This window comes from Nipponia nippon, unplaced genomic scaffold (assembly GCF_047370975.1).
Source record: "Nipponia nippon isolate SJK-2023a ecotype South Korea unplaced genomic scaffold, ASM4737097v1 scaffold_1, whole genome shotgun sequence".
Classification (NCBI taxonomy): Eukaryota; Metazoa; Chordata; class Aves; order Pelecaniformes; family Threskiornithidae; genus Nipponia; species Nipponia nippon.
Window position 1 is genome coordinate 113,587,485 of NW_028262290.1, and position 23,588 is coordinate 113,611,072.

The 23,588-nt window shown below is 36.5% G+C and overlaps 1 protein-coding gene across 6 annotated transcripts in view; it reads left to right on the plus strand.

The window, feature by feature from the left end:
* Positions 1-23,588, plus strand: part of BBS9 (Bardet-Biedl syndrome 9) — a 321,666-nt gene that overhangs the window by 149,068 nt on the left and 149,010 nt on the right. For all 6 annotated transcript variants that reach the window (XR_015706904.1, XR_015706914.1, XM_087767580.1 and 3 more), the window contains one exon: positions 7,755-7,977. Coding sequence is in view for 4 of the 6 variants with exons in the window: in XM_087767580.1 (XP_087623706.1) it covers positions 7,755-7,977 (223 nt within the window). In the remaining 2 variants the exon portion in view is untranslated. The remainder of the gene's footprint in view (positions 1-7,754; positions 7,978-23,588) is intronic.

The following is a 23,588-nucleotide window of genomic DNA, read 5'->3' on the forward strand; positions in this document are numbered from 1 at the left end:
TGTAGTTCTTTGACTAAATTTTCCACAATCCCTACAGTTCTGTTGATTGCATAAACCAGTTGTTCTCAAACTTACCTCCCAACAGTCACTGTTTTGTTGTCCCCCGCCCCCCCCATGTCCACCGCATCCCTTCCCTGGAATGTCCTCAGGCCTACAATGTTTCTGAGCTCTTACAGGAGCCGCTTCTTTCATAGAATCATTTAGCTGGGAAAAGACCTTTAAGATCAAGTCCAAATGTTAACCTAGTACTGCCAAGTCCACCATTAAACCATGTCCCTAAGTACCACATCTACCCATCTTCTAAATACCTCCAGGGATGGGGACTCAACCACTTCCCTGGGCAGCCTGTTCCAATGCCTGACTACCCTTTTGGTGAAGAAATTTTTCCTAATATCCAATCTAAACCTCCCTTGGTGCAATTTGAGGCCATTTCCTCTTGTCCTATTGCTTGTTACTTGGGGAAAAAGAGACTGACCTGCACCTCGCTACAACCTCCTTTCAGGTAGTTGCAGAGAGCGACAAGGTCTCCCCTCAGCCTCCTTTTCTCCAGGCTAAACAACCCCAGTTCTCTCAGGCATTCCTCATAAGATTTGTTCTCTAGACCCTTCACCAGCTTTGTTACCCTTCTTTGGACACGCAGGGCACACACTCGCATCTCCAGGTCTGTTCCCTATAGAGCACTCTTTCCCTACCCAGAAACCCTGTCCAGGTTACCTCCAGGCTGGAGAAGCTGTGCCCTAAGTAGTACTATCATTTATTTTAATCTAATCTTCTCACAAAGATGATGCAGTTTCCTGTCTAAGACTTCTTATGTGAAGGGTTTTCAATGAATTTTATTGTGCTTTAAACTTATGAAGAGATTTATCAGCAAGCACCATTGTGTACTGATTTCTATAGGCATCTATGGCTGATTTCCCTTGTTTTGCTGTTATGTGCATAAAACTTTTTGTTACATTTTTTAATAGAGGCTTTTTTGTTGCTTAAAAAATTCCAGTAACCATAGTTAGTGTTTGAGTGAAATTAAGTCTTCTCATCTCATTTTATAAACTAAATTAGAAATAGAAGCTTTCTGTGGGCAAAGTGACTTGTTTCTTTAGCAGCAATGAAGTCACGTAGCTTAAAAGATTGCCTCCAAAGGTCTTAAGCCTGTTTAGAGAAGGTTCTTATCAGAGAATTATTAAAAAAAAAAAATCCTGGCATGGTGGGTTGAGGTGTTCTAGATGCAGTGCAACAGATGTTGTTCTTAGGATGGAGTTCAGCTGATTGCAGTGATTGCTTAGAGCTACTTCTGTACCTCTAGATTCTGGTCCTGAACAGGAGTCAATATTCTTGCAGTTTAGGGATATGCACAATATTATGCGAAATATTGTAACCGCAGTTTGAAGTAGCTATTTTAATTCTACTTTTTCTTGCTTCTGTGGGTTTTGTGAAATGTTAAAGACTTTTTCACTGATGATCACAAGCCACTTTACCTGCCTTGCTAAAAGGAACCATCAGATTTAATTGAAGCAAAACTAAATGACCTAATGGAGAAACAGCTATGAAAAAGTCTAACCATTTTAGAATAATACTGTGTTGTATTGGGCTTATATCATTAGCAAGCATTCATTGAGAAGTTGCTGCTCTTCTGTATTACCTAGTATAAGAATGGAATTGGCTCTGAAAGTCTTTGTTGTTAGACTTTTGCGCAAATTCTTCTGCCTGAACCTCTTCAACCAGAGTCAAAGGCGTGGCAAAGACTTCAGTAACTTCCAGTATTTGGTGTAAGCACACTTTCAGGAGACAACATTCACCTCTCAAATACAGTCAAAACGATCTTCTGTTTCTATGGTTCTCTAACCATCTCCCTATCAAAAAATCTTGTGGCATTTAGAACAGTGTTTCTTTGTTTTGCAGACTAAATCATTAACTCATTAACTTTGTATCTTTTCAAATCTTTTCAAATCTTGTAGGTATATTCTCCAAGCTAAATGTCTTTTATGGGGCTGGCATTTACACACTTACTTTGTTGTCTTTTGTTTTGTTGTCGTACAACAAGGATGTTTCCAGCAGTTTGAATGGTACAATAGTTAATTCTACTGACCTGTTACATACTTTTCTTATATTAAGCATACAAAGTGAACGAGGGTTTACGTTCAAAGAGAACCCTTTGCTTATCTCTTATATCCAGAGAAGAAAAACACTGGAAGACTAATAGCTTGGCAAAATTGAGTTTCCAATGGTTTTCTATACTAAAATAGAGGAAAAGTCATTGGGGTCATCTGGCTAAAATTGTGAATATAAATGATATTTTTACTTGTGTTATGATGCAACGTAATGAACTAGTTAACATTTCAAACTTCATGAAAACACCCGCCTGATCGGTTTCCATGCTTTGGTCTACATGCGCCTTGAGCATTTTGTGTTCAGAGCCTTTGTAGGATTTAAGCTCTGGTGCATTTTGTGAATTTGTGACAATTGAAGAGTATTGAAGGAAAGGAAATGCTGTATCATGAAATCTGAGCATTCATTCTCAACACATCCCAAGGGTCTTTTCTGTCTCCCAGTTGCATCTTTTCTTTGCTTATGTGTGTGTGTTCTTTTTAAAGCCTGAGAACTATCTGAAAGTAAATCTATGTATTATTTACATCTATTACAGGTTTTTCTTACAGGGCAAAATCTAGCCCACAGCTATTGCTCTAGCAAATTTTTTTGTAAATATGCATACTCAATGTAATGATAATTTTTACCTTTTCAGAATAAGTATTTAAGAAAAAGTACTTATCAGGCTGTTTCTACAAAGCTACATAGCTGTATGTCTAGTTGCTATAACCTGGTCCAGGTAAAAATTGATGAATTTTAGTGGTGTCATGATGTCAGAAGGCTTAATATTTTTAAAAATCTTTACCTAGGTTTTATCCACCTCTTGTTTAAGATGGTCCTGTAGGCTATCCTTGCAAATCATAGATTTGACTGCCCACTGTTTCTCAATGGTTAGTCAAATCAACCTATCTATAGAGTTCATCAGTTAGATGAGGTTTGGCTTTGCTGTCTAGATGTGTGTTTGCCATTAACTACATCAGTAGTTTGTGTCAAAACCTTCAATATCTCAGAACAAACTTTAATAAAGTCTAATATTAAACAATACGGAGAAAGGTAGACATTCAGTTTATTCAATATCTACTTAAGTACAGCTTAAAATTTGGTAAAACTTATTGAAGATTTTCAGTTAAAAAGCAACAAATGCTTTTATTTTTCATAGAAAGTGCACATAGTAAAACTAGCTAAAATATCCTAATTTCTTTTTTTTTGTTGTTCAAAGTGATGTGACAGAATGTGCTATATTATTATCTACTCGAGTCTCTCTCATATTTACTGGATCTTGTCTGTGTTGGAAGCAGTTCACCCCTGTTCTGAAGGGAAACATGAAGCAAAACCTCTGTATCCGCCAGAAATTCCAGCATGGTGTTTGCAGCAGGAGCTGTTAGTTTCTCAGTGTTCTCCAAGTGAAATCGTTTCAGTGTCTTTAGAAACCGGACTTGGTACGTTTATTTGTGTATGTGTTTGCAATGGAAACCAACTCCTGTAAACTTCTGTGCCATGCAGCTAGATAGGATTTTGACTGGACGTCAGTAGGAGCAACTTACCTTAACCAGTGCTTAATCTTTCACTTCATTAACTTCCAGTGGTTTATGAATGATGCTGTTAGTGGAGGCAAGGGGAATCCAAAAGCTTAAGAAAATGCTTGTGGACAGTTATACAGTACAAATGTGTTACCAAGCTGAACTATATGAGTAAACCTATCAAATCTGACAACGGTTAGGCCCTATCTCATGCTTCTCCCTATATATGTGTGTTCTGTGCATCTTAACAACAATATTGAAATCCTTCTCTCAGATCCTGCCCATGTGTATGTCTAGTTGACTTTGTTGACCAGCTAAACTCTTGGAGGGTGGAGTCTTGCAGTCAAGCAGCAGGCTACGGTGCTGTGCCTCCCAACAGGGCCTGCCCTCAGATTTCACTAGGAACCACATTCCCCACCTGCATACTGTGTCACAGGATCAGTGGCCTTTTTACAGCCTGACAATTTATCTGCAGCATGAGACCTCGCATGCTGGATGGGCCTCCAGTTTTATTGTCTAGAATTTTAGAATAACAGTAGGTTAGTCATTTACCGTGCAGGGAACATAATTTTGGAGGTTTCTTCTTGTTCAGCAAATGGTAGAACCTAAAAATCTTTCTAAAAATTACTTCTAGATTAAACCTTATGCCAAAGTGAGATCAAGTGTATAATCACAGTCACACTGAGATATGCCATGACACCTGAGGATCCTTAATGATAATATATATGAAATATAAGTGATGTGTGCTAGTACAATCTTAGTACTGCTAGTATCGCAAATCTACATTTGGTCTTCAGATTCCTGCAGTGTGTATGATTTGGTTAAAAGAAAGTGCCAATGTCTACCTATTACCTACAGGAGAAAAATAATAATGTATATATGTGAAATACGAAGCCTAGCCTTTCCCAATGAAAAGTTAAATTGATGAATTATGTATTTTATGTATCTGTTTCAGGTGATAGTCAATATGAAGAATTTGCATGATTTAATAATACCTCTTTCTGTGAGTCTTGACTCACGTTTGTTGTGGCATTTATGGCAATGCTTGCTGGTGATAGGATGAAGGATTACTGGTATCACGCTTCTGTTGAAGATGTTCCTTTCAGACCTCAAATATGCAGAATACTACACAGAAAGCCGTTAGTGAATATTACAGTTATGGCTGTAGAATCATTCTTCAGTGTGGGCTATAGACTAGAACACTTTCATTTTCAAACATCTTTTAACTTTTTTAATGTGTAAGGGGTGAAGAATTTTTCTTGTTCCTTCAATTCTCCCCTTGCACCGATAAAAATTGCTGACAAATGCGGTCTTATTTGTGGCCATTAATTCTTAGTTGTATAGAATCACTTCAACAGATTTCCATCGAGATTTTTTTTCATGTAGAGGTAGCTTTTGCATACTCTTTCACTAATCATAAAGGCTGCTTCGGATTTGACTGGACTTACTAGGTCAACAGTCCTTGAATTGGAGAAGATAGTTTTATGGTCTACTGAGAAACCACTTTTACATGGAAATTAAATACAAGAGTAAGGGTTGGAAAATGTTAAGGCTATGTTACAAAGTAAAACATACCTGTGTGAGCCAAGGACAGAATACTAGCCACTTTTAATTTCCTGACTTTTGTTAGCTTGTATTTCAGTTTCCTTATTTAAATGCTCCTTTTACCTGCATTTTTATAACTTATTTGGAGGGATATATTGGGCAGCTTCTCCGCTACTGTATGCTGACACCAGTTAATCATGTGTTTCTTTGTCTTTTAGTGAAACTCAAGATTCTTATGTTTATATTGTCTTATTTTTCATGATTTGTAGTATAATTAGGAGTGCCTGGCTTGGCAGTTTTAGATGCTTTGTACATATTAAGTTTCATTGCCCAGTATGTGGGAATGTAGACAGCATTTACCAGCTCATTAACCTCTTTAAATTGGCTGCGGAATGGATTATTTCCTGTCACCATCACAGGTCAGTGGATGGATTACACTCCAACGGACTCTTTCTAGAATATTTGAAAAATGTTAAGCTACCACAGCATTGATTGACTGGCATGATTTTTCTAATTTACTTGTTTTTTGGGGGGGAAGGAAATCCAGATAAGACAATAGGTTTATGTTGTCATTGTTCTGAAGTCAGGAAAGGCAAACGTTGACTAAGAAAACTCCACTAGTTGATCCTGTTCCTCTGCAAAATGTAAACGTTTTATACACATACAGTATGTTTTCAGGACACTCTTAAGAATAGTGTATATTTGGACCAGGATGAAGTGCATATGACTGTGTGGTCTTACTGATGTACTTGACCACTACTAAGTGTCTGTCCTGGACCTGTTCTAAGGAAGTAATAAGGTCAGGAAGGGTGGCCTTTGCTTCTCTAAGTGTTGAAAGTAGTACCCTAGCCTTCACAAAAGTCATTGGTGTCTAATGAAAGAAGTTCACAAACCTTATTTGCCTGACGGTGGACTCCAACAGGGTTGACACCGTCATTCTTTAAAATTGGGACCAGTGATGTTACACTTACCCAGTCATGGAAATTTGGATAGGTAGGTGATTTTGCTGTTCAGCTGAGCGTTTTCAATCACGTAGAATGCATCATGAGAAGGAGCTTAAAAACAGAAGACTCTGGGGTTATATTAACTACAACTGGATACTTGAGTTTTCTTTTTCTTCTGCCTGAGTAATTGCTATGTAAAGAGCTGCCTTGGTGTTACCTCCTGTTAGCTTAGCAGCAGATAGAGCTGGGTGGTTCCAGACTGTAGCCTTGAAACTTCTAAAGTCAATAAAGACTATTGCCAAAGTCAGTCCCATCGAATCAGGGGTGTTGAGAGAGCAGACACAAATACTGCAGTGATTGAATATTACTTCCCTGTACATGTAGGCAGCATGTATATAAAACTTGCTTACAGGTAGCTGAATGCTAAGAGATGTTAGGAGTCCTGAAATTAGCAGACTGCAAAGCCTTTCATATTAGTTGCTAACTCTGTACAAGCTCTGTAAGGTTGTCATGAAAAAGGATGAGCAGGCTTTGTGGCTAACTTGCAGGTTCATTAATTATAGACACTTTGGATTGATCACATGGTCTCATCATAGAGTGTAATTTAAGATTACAGAATGCATCCAGAAGAGTCAATTCTGCATTGCACACTGCATAAATGAAATAGATGTCATGTATTAGATTTTACACATTAACCTAATAACCTTGTCACAAATGATAAGACTGCTGCTATCCAGGATTCTTACTTGAAGGAATGTCTTTGATTTGTTTTTGTCACTGAAAACCATAGTACAGATTACAAACTTGAACCTAACTTTTAAAGGTGATTTTTCAAGATGCCTTATGAAAAGAAACTTACTTGCTTTTACTGAGTGTTATTTGCAGGAGCGGACACTTTATTTTGTGGAAGTGTGTATACTGAATATGACAGTGAATGTAGCTTTTCCTCCTGAAAGCTTTTCCATAGGTAGCTGCTTGTTTTAACTGAACTGATTACTAAGCTGCTCTTCTCGTAAATGTTTGCAGCTTCAAACTACGCTGTTAGACTAAGTCCCAGTTCATCAGAGCACTGACACACCTGTGCTAAAGCTGTGGGTATCGTAAAGTTAATTGGTCTGATATATGGATACTGAATATCTGCAGCTTTGTGTTGCAGTCGTGGTATTCTGTGCTATTGGCATATTGTCAGAATCTTAGACAGTGATTCCAAAGAACGTATAATTGGATAATTTTTTTTTCCTGGCCTTGAGATATCTTCAGCAAAATGTTATATACTACATATTATGTTTGTATTTACATCTCAATTCTGTTCTTAATTCTAAATGTTGCGTCCAGGAACTTCTGGTTTTCAGTGATGAATAAAACCACTGAATTTAACTGTTATGTCACACTGTCCTTATTATTATTATTATTATTATTCAAATTATATTCCTCTGTCAATATTGGTACAAGTTTGGTTTTTCTTTTTCCGGCTTGCTGGTGAAGTTTTTGCTTGTACAAGCTGAAGAACTGGGTGTTCATGACACTCATTAACCCTCAAGTTATATTTTATGTATCGGTATCATTTGAAAATTCTTAGTCCTTGGTTTGTTACTTTGTTTTTAATATGCTGTATCATATTACAGTTCACCTGATTTTATTTCATTTCCTTTCTTTAATCAAGGGTTGGGAAGAAACTGTGGATGCTGCCATTTCTTACTTGTTAAGAACTTGTTTGTCAAAGAGCTCTAAGGAACAGGCCCTGACTCTCAGCAGCCAGTTGTGCATGCCCAAAGATACTAGCAGATTGAAAAAGAACATCACCCTCTTCTGTGATAGATTGGCCAAAGGTGGTCGCCTTTCCTTAAGTACAGACTCAGCCACTCAGCAAACTGCTGTCATGCCAGGTAAGACATGAAGTGTATGTTTGTAATTCAAAATACGTATTTGTATATTAAAGTAAAAATTTATGCACATTTGATTGTGTTAGCAGTTTGTATTTCACTGGTTGTGTAGGTGAAACACTGGCTGTGTTGCTGACCAGTAGAATGAGTTAGGTAGTAAGATAATTTTAAATCTAAGTTTTTATCTCAATTTGATCACTTATTGCTGCTCTTATAGCATATGCACAGTAAGGCAGCAAATGAGCCCCAGATGGTCATCTTTATGCTCTAAAAGCCTTATCACTTATTTCTTTGCACTTTTCAATTGAATGGATACATGTGTGCATTTCTAATGTGATCGAAAAGTGAGGAGTGAAAAGTCCTGCTTTCTTGATAGAGAAATGATTATGGTTGCATTACTGGCTTTAAGGCATATGCATATGAGTAATTACGAAGTAATGATAACACTGAGTAAAAAAGTCTGCAACTTTAGACAGTACTAGTTGGCTGGGTGATATCTCACAGAAAGCATGAAATTAAAGATGAAACTAATTTAAGTAGGTGATGAATAATATTTCTCATCTGGAAAATGAACGTAGAGCAGATTTCAGAGTGTTGCACAATGATTTACATGAATGTCAAGGAATTACAATTTTTTAAAGAAATTTTATTCATGTGCTTTTCTATATTCCTGCTTTTTAGTAACAGTGGGAGCAAAGCCATACCCCTTCTGTAGAGTCTGAAGGCTAGCATCTTTGTAGTATTGCAAGACATTTTCTTCCTGCCTTTTTTCTCTAGTTAGCTAGGCAGTCTCTTAATAAGCATCAGATACTACTTCTGACTTGGAAACAGTTGGGTTTTTTTTCCCAGCTTCCTGCTCTGGGTTTGGGTTGGATGTTCATTCAGCCTTAGAGACTCCTAGACCATATAATATCACTATGGTCTTTGAGCTCAGTGACCTCCTTCACTTACATCAGTCTTCACATCTGTAGGGAAGAGTATGTCTTGTATGCACACTTCATGCTTAAAATTGGGAGTTCATTCTTTTGTCTTCATGGCTGTTGTTTTTTGATCAAGTTGGAGTTGTGTTAGGGCAGTGTCTTGATTTTCTGTGTTTTGTTTTCTTACATTGCAAAGAATAATTTTATTCCTGTTTAATATAATCTGAATGGCCTGTGCAATGCTTCAGCAACTTGGAAGTCCTTGTTATTACTATGTACAGCCCTCCTTTGCGTGTGCTACTTTAAATGAGTCGGTAAAACAGCTGCAGACTGTGCAATGGTAGAACCTATATATATAACTTTTCTTTAGTGTTACACTATGCCCATATGTGGAAGTGGACTGATAATCATGTGAAGTGAAGAATTGAGCCAGAATGAGTGTGAAATAAGTTTTACAAATTTTCATTAGTATTTCTTTGCCAGACTAAAATACGTGTTAAGGGTATTTCATTTGTTGAACTTTGAAAAGATTATATTGATTTTCCTTCTAAGAATTTTGAAAAGGTGTAAATAGCTGCAGTTCATCTTTTTCCTCCTAAGCTAATAAAGTGAATTGATTTAATAAGAAAATTCATTTCTGCTTGTTCAGTTGACTAGTGTTATCGAGATCGGGGACTATACAATTTGGTAATGATTAATTCTCTTAGGAAAAGAGTAAAATTTTAAAAAAATTCTAAACAAATTAGAAGAAATCTTGCTTTTGATGAAGGACCTTGGAAAAGTGGTCTGGTCATGCTCTCCATGTTGCATGTATAAAGACTAAAATTTTAAAAAATGTTAAGCCCACTGTGTTCTATTACATGAGGCAAAAATAACATCAAGAAGGCATGAGTGATATGCACTAGAATAATTTTTACTGTTGTGGTACAGTTAGACAGTTATACTACCTCTCAAATAAAAATAATACAAGGAAGAAGTACATTCCAAGTAAAACACAAGATATTTGACTGTGGGCTGTTGGCCATCTATTGGTGATATGTGGGATCAGGATTACTGTTTCACATGAGTCGTGAAAAATTAAGTACCTGTAAGGAGGTGGTTGAGACCTGGTATGGCAATGTCCCACCCAACATAAACTGTTTTAAACTGGAAATGCCCTTTGACCATGATTTACATTAAAAAGAATTAAAATCTGTAATCCAAATACAGATTTCAAAATAAATCATTTTGCTTTCAAAATTGCTGACTCTAGTGTGTAGCCCTTTTGAACATCAAATCACCTAATTAAGAATCAAAATTGTGACCTAATTAGGCTAACACTTCAGGGTGTGACAAGAAGGTATCTTTTGAAGAAATTATAAAACCTAATACAACTTTATTTTCACTAAAAGTTCAGCCTGAAGCCTTGGTAAAAGGGTCTGTACATTTATGCATTTACTCATTAACAGTTGAGAGAATATGTTTTTTGGAAAAGTATGGAAGAGCTTAAAAATAAGAAATTTCATCTTCTTTTACAGGACAGGCTCATTAGAGGTAATACTTCTGCCAAATGCTTAGAATAGCATAGTATTTAAGTAGCTATTCTGTGGCAGGATGTGCTGTGTGCTTTGTGTGCCTGTTTGTCTTTAGACAGACTGGAGAAAACTGCTAGCTTTCTTGGGAGAATAAAGATTCTGCTGAGGCTTTTTAATCATGTTCGTCTTGTCACCTGTTCAGGTTTTCTGTGGCTATCTCTACATTGGCAAGTAGTGTGGTCCGCTAGAAGCAGATCTGCAGGGGGAAGTAATTGAGGCTGGCAATGTGACTTCTATCATCTATGTGTTTCAGAGTGGGTTTGAACTAACTCTGTTCCTGCCTGATCTGCTGATCCTCTATTAGCAGTCGGAGTGCTTTAGGTGCATTTCTGGGATTCATCTGCCTGGTTAGATTGATGTAAAAGAAACAAGTTCATGTGCCCAAGACCGCTCCTCAGTGTGAAAACAGTGCAGTTAGTGGGTATAATCAAGAAATTTGCCTCGCTCTTGATTCCAACTAAAAATACCTGTTCAGGCTACACTAGGAAAAAATTGAGAATGATGTCTTATAAAGGGAAAAAAGTATACAAAATAACTATATGCTGTTGAGTAAAGAGCTCTTCGATAATGCCTATAAAATAGAGAAACCCCTTCTCCCAGTCCTTAAAGGAGGGAACAGGAATAGGTAGAAGAGAATGAGGTAGAACTATACATGGAGAGGGAGATGGTGAGAATTGAATTTGTGTCTGAGGATTTATGGTTAAATATTGGATGATAACGTAGGGGAAAGGTCTTCAGGATGTTTAAGCGCCAAGCCAAAGATGATCCTGCAATTGTTCAGCTGTCATTAGCTTGAGGATCTTGTTCAATGCCACTTTTTCTGAAGCCCATTCTTAATGGTGGAAACTCCTTTTTCTATAGCAACCAACTTTTAAAAATGTGTTTAAAAGTGCCTAGGACCCTTCTGGCATTGCAGCACTATAACAGTCAGCTGGATTTCTAGAAGCTATATTTAATATGGTCAAGATGGTGTACCCTGAAACCTAGAGAAATTGCCTGAAACCACGTTGAAAAGCTGATGATTATTTTTAAGTGTGCAACTATTTGAAAGATGCCTTCAGAAAATAGTTATCAGTATTTGTGGTTAATCCAAGAGTGCATGTTAGAGGTACGCCATGGTCTCTGCTGGGTCTGGTTTTGTTCATTATTTACTTTAAGGGCTTCAGTGATGGAATATGGAGCATGAATGTCAAAATTGTGGTTTTGTAACAAGCTAGCAGTAGTTTCAAGCACATCAAAAGAGCAATAACTCTGATCTTGATAAATTGGAGGAAGGATCTGAAGTCAGTAAGATGATGATTAGTTGAGATAAGCACAAAGGACTCTAGCAAATAAGAATCAAAGTAAAATTTGAGAAATAATTCCTTAAGCACTGTTGCCATAGGAGAGACTCCTGGGAGTTATAGTGGACCAGCAACTGAATAAAAGTCAGCAATACGATCCTGTTACAGGCAAATTCCAACTTTGGGATGTAGTCATATGACTTTAATGAGGAGAGACATTTATTTCTTTCTATTCTTCATGAGAAAGATTTGGTTGAAATTACAGGGTAACACAATTTAAGAAAAACTTTGACAAATTGAATAGGGTTCAGAGCAGAACACAAAATATAAATGATTGAAACAATTTTGCTTTTTGTTTCTTCTGAGGGGAAAAAGAAAGAGAAGGTTGAGGAGGGACATGATAGTTTTCCAGTATGTAAAATGTTCTTATAAGGCTGATTAAAAGTTAATCAGGATCATTGGCTAAATATGGTTATAACTGTACGCCACATCAGGCTATATCATGTACTGTGTTGCCTTTGGCAATGCGTAAACGGTTGGATGAGAAGAACGGTGAGGGGCTTAGGGAGTGGTGCCAACCCAAAGTGTGGGTCAGTGCCAGGGAAGCGCTGGGGAAAGGTGCTGTAGACCACCCAGCTTGTCAGGTATTGAGCTTTGATGGGTGTGAGAATTTATAGCATAAATACTGATTACCTGCAGTGAATTAATTCTGTAGCTATTAAAGGTCTCTTATAATGTCTGTGTGTTTTGCAGGATTGCTTTGAAAACCTTAAGCAGTGTCAGCTGTGGCTGTTTGGAGACTTGTTTAAGTGTTAGTCTGCTTGACTGGAGCTCTGTTTGCAGAATTGCCTAACCTGTATTTTGGGTATCTCAGCTATTCTTTGGCTAGAATGTGATCCTGCTTTTCCTATAGTAGTTCCTGGTGTGCAAATGGCACCTGTATCTGTTCAATGCTTTGTTCAAGCAAGGATTTTTATTTTTATATTAGGACTTTATTTTTCTTTAAACCATCCTTTTTCTTCTACTTGTTTTGGTTTTTTTTTTAACTGGAGTTCACTAATTTTTTTCTCTTTTTGTTTGGTTAGGATATCTTTGTATTGTGCTTTAGCATGATTTACTTCCATAGTTGAATATAACTGGAGCAGCAGAGAAACTATTATTTAACCTGAGAATCAGTTACTGAGTACTGTGTCACTGGAATCTGTGGAATGGCAAAGACTGTTGTCTCCTCAGGTCAACTGAACCTTCAGAACTGAAATTTTAAGGAAAAGCAGGAATATTTTCTGTCCAGGAAATAGGATTTGCAAATAGTTTTGTGTCAGTGTAATATTTCAGTTTTATATAAAAGTAGAGCTAGAAGTCAAGCCCACTGGCCATCTAGTTTTCTTGTCTGTGTTGCGATGGGGTAATGTATCCAGAGTATCAGTGACAAAGTTCATCTGAACTCTTAAACATCTTGGACAAGGTTGAACAATATCACTTGATAGCTTAATTTCCTTATAGGGAAATTTTCCTAGTATTTGATGTATGTTGTCTTTCCTGCAAATCAAACGGGCTTATTGTGAATATTGAAAATGGAGGTGGCAGTTAATGATGATCTTGATAACGTTTAAAGCTTTGGAAGATTTTTAGTACATCCCCTCAGTAACTTTTTCTTGTATACTAATTGTGACTATATTATCACAGTCTCTTTTCACAATGATTTTCAATTCTTCCCGTTTGTTTTCCAAAATGGAATGCTTTTCTTTTTGTCTATAGCAGGGAGTATACTCTATCTCCAGACCCCTTCCTACACATTTGTTGCCTAACCAGATGTTTCCCATTCTGTATTTATGCTTACAATGTTACTTTCCTAAGTGTGGTAGTATATATTTGACTTGACACTTTGTCTTTATAGCTTTTTTAATTTATCAAGTTGATTATAATTCTGCTTTGTATAATCATGATTCTATCATTCAGATTATGAATGGGTAAATGCTAACTTTAAAGACAATGTTCTTTAGCACATTAAATATGTATATGCACCCAGAATGTATTCAAAGTCATGCTTTGAAAGACAAAAGTTTTTCTATTTTTTTCTTGTGTAAGTGTATAAAAATCTCTTTTCAAAATCCTGTAGTGATATCCGTGAGTGAATATCGCCCATTTTGAAGCTGTGTTCTTAGCTGGAAAACTGGGATACAACAGAATGTGTCATATTCCTTAAGGAACTCTCTGTTTACATGCTACTAAACTTGAGGAGAATGTCAGGATTAATTGGAAAAACATGTGGATTTGGGTTCCTGGAAGAGCAATATTCATTTTTTTATATACGTATATGTGTGTGTGTGTATATATATATATATAAAGACAAACATTGATGCAAAGTTCTTAGTATACAGAGAGCGTACTGTAAAGAAAGACTAGCAATAGGTTGTTCAATCTAAAAAAAATAGGATTTTTATTGTTGCAAATTCCTCTCACATTGTTAATTGTCAATTCTTCATTGGTCATTAGGGGAAAGGGACAAGCAATATAACTCAGGTATTCTCAAACTTCATAGTGTGGATTTTAACACAGAATGTCTTGTGAAATGTAGTGCCTGCCATTTGTATTCACACAGATTCCAGTTTCCCATCTGTCATGGTAATGTTATCTCAGTAGCAACTACGGTAATTTTTTTTGCCTGGAGAAGAAACTAGAATCACGTAGTTTAAAATTATTCAAAAGTAATTTAGCAGCCTGAAGAGGGCACAGAAGTCAGCACTGAGGACTAGACAATACTTTTCAACTACCTGCAGATATTCTTAAAATCACCAGAGGCTGACAGATCACGGTTTGAAAACTTTTCCTGTAACTTAAGTATTGTGAGCCTGAGATCACAGTGCATTGACAGCTTTGTATAGCCCTCCGTGCTGGTGCAGAAAAGTGTATAAAATTGCCAATATATTGTTTCTCATAGATGTGACATAAACTCAGTGTTGTTTATCTCCACAAAAGACTACGATCCATTATGAAGTGTGATTCTCACTTAAGATATTTTCCATATCTTTTCTGTATCAATAAAATACTAAACTACTTTTTTCCCTTTTATAATCCTTTAAGTAATGCTTTTAGATGTTTTTTTCTTATTATAGCTTAAGTATACTGGGTATTCGTAAAGCTTTTTAACAATGCTTATTAAATCTATGTAAGGAAAAGTGAAAATAAAGTCTTATTTGTAAAGCTTGCTGCAAGTACTTGCAAGGATTTTGTACACCTGAAGATTGGGTGGTACTGATTGATGGAACTGGTAGTACACTGAGGTCAGTGGAAACTGTCATTGACCAAACTGGTTCCAGCATTTTACCAATCTTTTTCATAGTGTTCCTCACTGTTTTCCACTATTTCATGAGACAGTACCATTTACAAAAGTGTCTAGAGGACATTGGTAAGTATCTGCGATCTCTGGGATCTAAATCTTACTAAAAGTCCCTGTTTCTCATTGAAAGTCAGTTTGCTGAGGACTTGCTTTCTTAAATGTACCCAGAGGCTTTTAAAGCATGTTTATAAAACACTGCATGCCAATTGATTCCTATGGATTTGTTGGCTCAGGCCCTTAAATATGAAATTGACATTAACTGCTGCAATGAAAACTCTAACTCATCTTTTCTAACTTCCTTAAAGTCATATAGGTTGGTCAATAAAGTACCTTGGAAGACTGATTTCCTTAGGAAGCAGGTTGTTTACTAAGAGTGAAAAAGTATTTTTTTAATGTATGAGATGAGATAAAAAAGAGTGAACTCTGCATTTAAACAGAAAGATGATTTTTCTTACATTTGCTGGCTAAATTTTTCTTTAATATATATATGAAGTATAGCTAGCTATCACTAAAGTATCATATTCATTAACCATTTTCTTAAGTGCTCAGAACTTAGATGTATTTATCTGATTTGAAAGTTAATGTATGTTTTAACAAGTTTTTTAACATGTTTTTTCTCTCTTGCCTGTAGAAGCTGGGCCTCCCATACCCAGATAAAGGTTTCTCTGTGGGAAGCTGTGTACTACTTGCATTGAAACCAAAATAGATCTGTCATCACTGTATCAGTTTTTTCAAACTTCCCATACTTTTTTTACTGCTGTAAGGCAAACAAACATTTGGTAAAATGTGTACTTTTTATCTTCTCTTTGTAGTTTTCTTCTAGTAAGGCTACCACTATGGCTCTGCTTTGTTTGGTCTTCTCTATTTTTCTTCAATTATTTTTTTGCATTCCTCATCTCTACGTTATGCTTCACTGGTTTCCTTCTCCATACTGTGCCCTTTGATGTCCATACATCTATATCCACCATGCCTTCACTGTGAATAGCTGAGGCAAGTAAACTCCATCACTAGAGCAGTAAAAGGGTAGGAAGACCCTTTTCCTGGTCAGCTGTTAATATGCGTGGCCCAAAGCAGTAACTGCAGAGAAAATCCTGTGGTACTATGTTGGATCTATCAGACAATGAGATTTTAGCAAGGTTTGACAAAGGCGTCATGGAGACTAAATCCATAAACAGCGTGATCATTGGGTACTTCTGTATCCAATTTGTGCAGCTCTGCACAGCTGAGCTGTTGAGCCAGTTTAAACATATCTTTCTTCTCTCCACCTAATTGTAGATGATAATCGCATAAGAATGATAAAAAGAACAAAGAAGTTGCCATAACTCTTAGAGCCCCTGGCATTGTCATGCACTTCTGTTACATTGTGTCATGCCAGGTAATAATGAGACATGATTTGGTATATTATGGAACATGATACAGTGGTGCAGCTTTAATGTAACTTCTAGTTCTCCACATTTAAAATATTTTTGCAGGAATTTATTGGCTGTTCATGATGAACAGTTCTATCTCAGTATAAAAGCCTAGAAATAAGCAAATAGTAATATATGAGACATTTTAAACTAATTATTTGGGTTCTGTTTTTGAGGGTAAAATATGTCCCTTGCCCCATAAAGCTGATTTAGTGAAAAGGAAGGGGAGTAGCAATTCTCATTCCCTAATTCTCATTAGGGAGAATTTTGGGAGTGCTTACAGCAATAAGATTTTGTGGTTGCTCAAGAAAAGCTTAAGAACAGTTTGGTGGAGCCAGAAACATTGATTGTTTGGCTCTCTAATGTGAATCTTTACTCTTTGTAACTTCTTTCCATTGTAACTTTCTTTACTCTTTAAAACTTTTATTTCCATTGTTTTAGTAACTTTGGTAATTTATTCCTGTGGAAAGGAAAATTGAACAATACAGAAGTTAAGTGACTTTCCCAAGGTCATACCATGAGCCAATAACACCTGTGTATAAATAGAATTCAAATATGCCTTGCAGTCTTGTGTCGTAGCTCCTACGTACAGTCGGTTTTAGGTGTTTTATTGTTAAAACACAGGTTACAGATTAATAGATTGCGGTGAGCCAGCTTGCATTGCGGCCTGTTCTTGTATCATTCTGCATGGTTCAGGTGAACACATTTAAAAATGGAAATCTGAATATGAGACAAGGAAAGAGAGTGAGGAGGAATGTCTGAGGTGGTCTTTAATTTTAATGAATTCAGTCAAATTTTATCACCCTGCTGGACTCAAATGATAGTTCTCCAAGTGGTTAGTTTTCAGGGATTACATAAACAATGGTGAAGCATTGGAATTGTTTTTTTTTAATTGAAAAGAAGGCATCGATAGAAAATACATATAATTTTTCCAGGACGTTCCAGGATTCCAGTATTGTGAAAAGGAACAAAATAAGATGGAAGGGTAACAAGACACATTTGTGTGCAAGGTTGTGAAAAGGTTTTTATTATGTTGTTGGGAAAATGTCCCCTTCTCAATTGATATTACAGCTGGCAAAAACCACAGAGTGAAGGAGTACAAAGGTTAAGAAGGCTAAAGCAATAACATTTTTTGAAAAAATGAATAATTTAAAGAGGAAAATGTCATGCATAATGAATAAAAAAGAAATCCCGCTTGAGATTTGGGATTCATTCATTTGTTGTACTATGAAATGTAGTTGGCAGCATTGCAATTCTAACTTGCCTCATCTAAGTACAGTTAGGATCAACACATTAGTGCTTTGGTGTGTACAATCCTATTACTGGCTCTTTGCATTGAAATCCATTAAATTTTAATATGTTCTACTTAAGTATAAGTGGTCACAAATGATTCATAACGTTGAGGTAAGCTTTTGGTGAAAATAATTGTCAGTTGAAAGAATTTCCCCTAATGATCATGCTTGTCACTGGGCTTTATTTTCTGTATTGTTTGAGTCCTTGAGAGACCACAAGCAGAAATAAGCTTCTAAAATCTGCACTAAGTTAATTGTTCAAAACTATGGAGAAAGTGTTGCTAAAGGAGAAAGTGTACAGCCTCTGTCCTTCCATTTCAGGAGACTCAATAGTAGCAAGTAAAAAAGTAAAAATAAAACCTAGACAGTTATTTTAAGAGGCTGTTACAGATAATATAATCTATTTTTAAATAAACCTAAACTTTAATAATGTAACATAATCCTTTTATTTAAGGTGTACTACTAATGGAGAGTCAGTCTTTTGTATGTCCAGTGATACTTCAGATTTCCACTTAACAGGTTTCCCTTAGTTCCTTTAAGTTTTGATTTCCTGTGATGTTTCAAGAACAACCTATATGATGGAGTGCCTTGGTATTCATACATGAGCTGTAGGCATTTGAAGAGCATAATTAGCTCTGCAGCTTAGGTAGCATTACTTTTTCTTTCCAGTCCCTATCTAGACAAGACCACCACAAAATTATAGTGATTGTCTACTTTTCCTAAGTACAACCATGGCAAAGCGTATCCATCCACAAAAAAGATATTGTGGGAGAGAGATTACAGAGGGATGAAGGGAAGGAGGGTGGTGGAAAATAATTTTCAGGTTACCCCTCCTCTCTAAAAATGCTGAAAACAGGTTCTTTGGGAGCCTTTCCTTTTTTTTCCTTTATTTTTGAGTGTGTGCGCAACACTTTAAGTTGAATGTAAATATTTCTTTTAATGTGATATATAGCTCAAGACAGAATATGTCAAGGTCAATGGCTTAGTCATTTTCTTCTGACTGGAAGTAGCATCCTTAAGTCAACAGAGATGCAACTATTTACACATCAGGAGATGCTGTGGCCGTTATTTCAGGTACCGCAACCCATTTGTTTTTCATTTGCTACTTTTCTTTGTTTTCTGGCACATTTAGGTTGAGTAAACCTGACTCTTCTCTTATGCTGCCATAAATTAGATGCATCTTAAGTGAAATTGCTAATGTTACATTATTCTAAACTGTTCTGAGCAAGTGTGCCCAGAATGAGATAATTATTTGCCTGATTCTTTTTGTTATCACTGAATTTGACTTACAGCTTTTGAAGGGAAACTCTTACTCCATATTTTGTTTGATCCTCAATTAAAAAAAAAAATAAAAATCACTTGAGCTATGATGGTATTAATGCTTCTTCTCAATATTCAGGTCTTTTTAAAATGAAGTAAAGGTGTTTGGGATTGATTTCATCATTTTTGTTATGTAGGTGGTGTAAGTAACATGTATGAGTCTGTGGAACTCTGGTGAATTAAGAGTGCAAAACTGTATGTACATCACTAACACCACTTATAATGTATTTGCTCTTCCACATTACCATAAAGGAATCTAATAAATCTAAATCTAGTGAAAATTTCATATTTTGTACATGCAGAACTGATTTTTCAATTACTTCAGACTTTTTTAGGGCCTAATCCAAATCCTGATGAAATCTATGGGAGTTTTTCCATAGACTTCAGTAAGCTCTGGCCCAGGCCCCCAGTTTTCAATTTTTCACATAGATTTGCCAAAAATCTGCAGAGAGCCAGGCACTTGGAAAGTTTTTACTTGCAAAGTACAGCTGGTTTTGAGTTGCACACAGGAAAGTTCCCAATGCTTTTTTTGAAACAAAAAAAATAGTTTTAAAGGTCTTATAACTTTAGTAGGTAAAAGAGTGACTTTAACATTTGAAGCAAAAATTGGCTTGGGTCTTAGTCTAAGCATGACAAATTCTATACTAGAAGATTATTTTTAAAATGCATAACTATATGATAGCAAACCTTAAAATGAGAATCTTATAATAACTTTAGCTGAAATTTTCTTGTGTTTGTGAGTTTCAGAGAACCAGGGATGTCTGTGCTAGTAAATTTTTTTTTTTTTTTGCAACAATGGAAAACTACACTGCAATTAAAGAATAATTCCCTGAGGTTAACTACACCAATTTGAGAGAGCACTCTGGGACTTCAGGGAATGTATTATGCAGCCAGATCCATCTGGCGATGCTGGGCAGTTTTTGCTGCCGCTGGGTGGTTGGATCACCGGACTTGTAGGTAGATGTGATTGGACTGGCTGGGTTTTAGAGAGCATGGGGCACAGCTCATACCCTTCCATACCAACCTAAGATTAAAATAATGGCATCTTAAGGCAGCATCTTGGGTTATGGATGGCAGTCCATGAGGTGTAGAATCTGCTCTCAATTGCCGCCCCCCCCCCCCCCCCCCCCCCGCTTTTTTTGTGTTTTTTTGAGTGATCACTTCCAGCTCAGATAGGATGGAGATCTGGCTGCAGTAAAACTCCTCAGTAGCTACCTTGTGAATTGCCTCCCCATGGCCTTGATGTCTTTTCTTAGGGAGAAAAAGGGTGACATCTTCCTGAATCCGAATGCCTGACGTTGTTACGAAGTTGTGCATCATCAGTTCTTGAACTTGCAGATTTTTATTCTTAATTTTTAAAGAACGAGAGCATTTTGGAAGACTAATCATGTTTATGACTGTTCCACTTCTTGTGAGCAGTCAGCTGTTAGTCTACTCCTGAAACTGGTATGGATGGTTCAGCTAGTGTTCATATGGGAGGTGAAGGTCCATAAATTCATGTTTCCCTTGCCCCATGTTTATTCAGCATCACCCATCTCTAACACTTTTATCTGGTATTTGAGCTGGAAAATGTAATGAAATCAAACATGAGGTGCTTCATAACACTGGCAGATTTGAAAATTCTTTAAAATAGTTCTTTTTTTTCCTAATTGTGTCACTAGCTGAACCACAGTGGTGATAAAGGGGCAAGCAAAAGTGAAAAGCTACATAAACTTGAATCCCAAAGTTGTTGTTTTGATTCAGTTACACTTTGAGGCAAAGATTTAGCTCACCCTCTGCTAATTAGAGTGTTGCTAAAGCACATTTATAAAAAAATAATGTGTAGTTAACTAAATAATGCTGAAGTACTTTCTTGTAGGATTATAAAAACCTTCAGCAAAGTGGTAAAAAACACAGGCTTGATAGTTTATGTGATTAATGTGGTAGGCTGCATATCTGTTGGGTGTTTGCTGTGTATTATAAGTGCAAATACCACAGCAGGGTGCATTGCCAATAGCTCTCTGTCTTTTGATGAAAGATGCACTTTATTAATTCTGACCTTCACCAAAGCTTGACTGTTATTCCGCTTGAAGAAAACTAGTTAACTGTAAATTAGAGATATCACTGAAAGGGGTATTACTTCAAAGTTGGAGTATGATTAGGGGGATGTTCCACTGTATTAATCGAATTTCAATTTTAATGACCTACTGTCTTCTATGTAACAATAAGCAGCTGTGCCACACTGTGTTGTTTCAAAGAACATTTACTCAGCCTTTAAATTTACCAGTAGAGATCAAAGAGAAGGTCTGATGTATATGGATGATGAAGGATGCCTCAATTCAAATGGATGGCTGAACAGCCATAGTGCAACCAAAGGGTAATAAATATCATGAACAACCTTTTTTAATGTAAGTTATGTGGTGCTGAACTATATTAAATTTTATAGCTGCACTGAGAAATCATTCACGATTATCTTTAAAACTGTATCAGAGTACTGATAAGCATGTGTTTCTTCTAGCACTTTTTCAAATAAACTTTTCAGTCAAAACTGAGGGTTTTTTAAGTAAAAATAATTGCTGGTGCCATTCTTGAAAGCAGCTTAGAAATAAATGAATGCTTGAATTACATATTGGAATTTGTGGAGAACATGTCAGAGTAAAGTCTGGCTAAATAATCAGACTGTTTCCTTCCAATATTAAAATCTATTTAAATAGATATGAATTAGTAATTCTTGGTTTTTATCTTCTCTAAAATGGAGAGGGCTTCTTGTAACCAGAGTAGTCATTAGGGATATTAGGTTGCTGTTCAGGGATACTTAAATGAAGTTATAAACTGTCATTCTCATTTGAATCAGGTCATTGATAAAGCAGGCAATAATGTGATAGGAGTTACGCAGGAGATGAAAGTTAGTGGAATAAAGTGTGTTAGATATCCTGGGTCTGATTACCTTCTACCATACAATTGCTGAGGAGGAGGAAATTATATGGAGTAATGTAAAGTAGAATCCAGCCAGATACGATGAGGTGATTAAAGAGGTTAAGATCTAGCAAGGGCCGTATCCCATGTTATAGATAGGATTTTCCTATGCTCCTGTGGTTCTATCCTAAAAGTCCTTCTCAAAGTAAGACAGGTGTTTATGATGCATGTGGCAGTAAACAACTACCATGTTTCCCTATGAAGGCACTGTATTGGCAGAATTAATGCTTTGCAATACTTCCCCAGTCTGAGGACAACAAATTAACCAGTTCTCCTTGATTATTTCCTTTAATTAGTTATCAAGGGAAAAATGCTTGTTATACAGTCTTACAACAGATTTCTCAAATGTTTCCAAATAAATAGTACTGGTATCTGTGTCAAAAGAGAGCCTTTATTTTTGTCGTCTTTGCAGCACATTAAAAACAGAGTTTTGTTCTAGTTTAGTGTAAAATTGATTCTCATGTAGATAATTTGATTCTCTCTGGCTATTGAATTGCATATACATGAGATCATTTTGGTTAGTGTAGACAGTGTATATTGTAGACCCTGTGAAGAAATATGAGGTGTTCAGTTATACTAGTCGTGGTTAGTCTACACTGAATTTGGGCCCATGCTATGTAGAAGATATTCCTTCAAGCATATACTTTGTGATCCACTGAAAAACAGGAAGCTTTCTGCAACACAACATTGCCAAACCAAGAAAACGCTTCATTTCTTGGTTCAAACTGTTCCTTTTTAATGCAGGTATGCCACTTCAGCAGCTATGAGTGGTTGGTAACGGGTGGTGAGGGAGTGGTAATTATTCATTTGCAGACCAGTGGTAAGGTTATGCTAAGGAGAGCTTTGGTACATCTGGCTCTTCGCTAAGATGAAAGCAAGATCTTTGTTGTGGATGCTGTTTGATTGTGTTGTAATATTTTTGGCAAGTCAACAGTTTACCTTGGTAGAATGAAAAAGGAATAGTTACAGAGATATATATAATTAAGACTCACCATGGTAGGTTGAATTAAGAAATTATTGGCAGGCACAGCAGTCTGGTCCTACTGAAGAGTGAAATAATTGTTTCTATCAACAAGATAAGGGTGAAATCCTGGCCCCATTGAAGTTGCTGGGAGTTTTGCCATTGACTTAATGTAGTCAGGATTTCTCCTTTTTACTTGACAGTACTGTGTGTTACTGTTTTACTCATTCATACAGTGAATGGTAACCTTCTGACTTAGAATGCATGAGAGTGAACTCTGAAGCACAATTCTTGTAAAAGTACCTTCAGAGTTTGAATTCACTTCAGGTGGGTCTTCCTTCAGTGTTTGGACAAAAAGGAAGGTACAGAAGATGTTTTTTAGCTCATTGCAGATTTGGTGTTAGTAGGAAGGAAAACACAAATACCCAATTATATTCTGGGGGGAAAAAAATTAGAAGACTATAAAAGCCTCATTTTTTTCATGAAACTTTGGTGCAGTGACGACACTGCTATCCTCTTGTCTTCATGACAAGTACAGAGATAAAAGTATGAAGAAAATA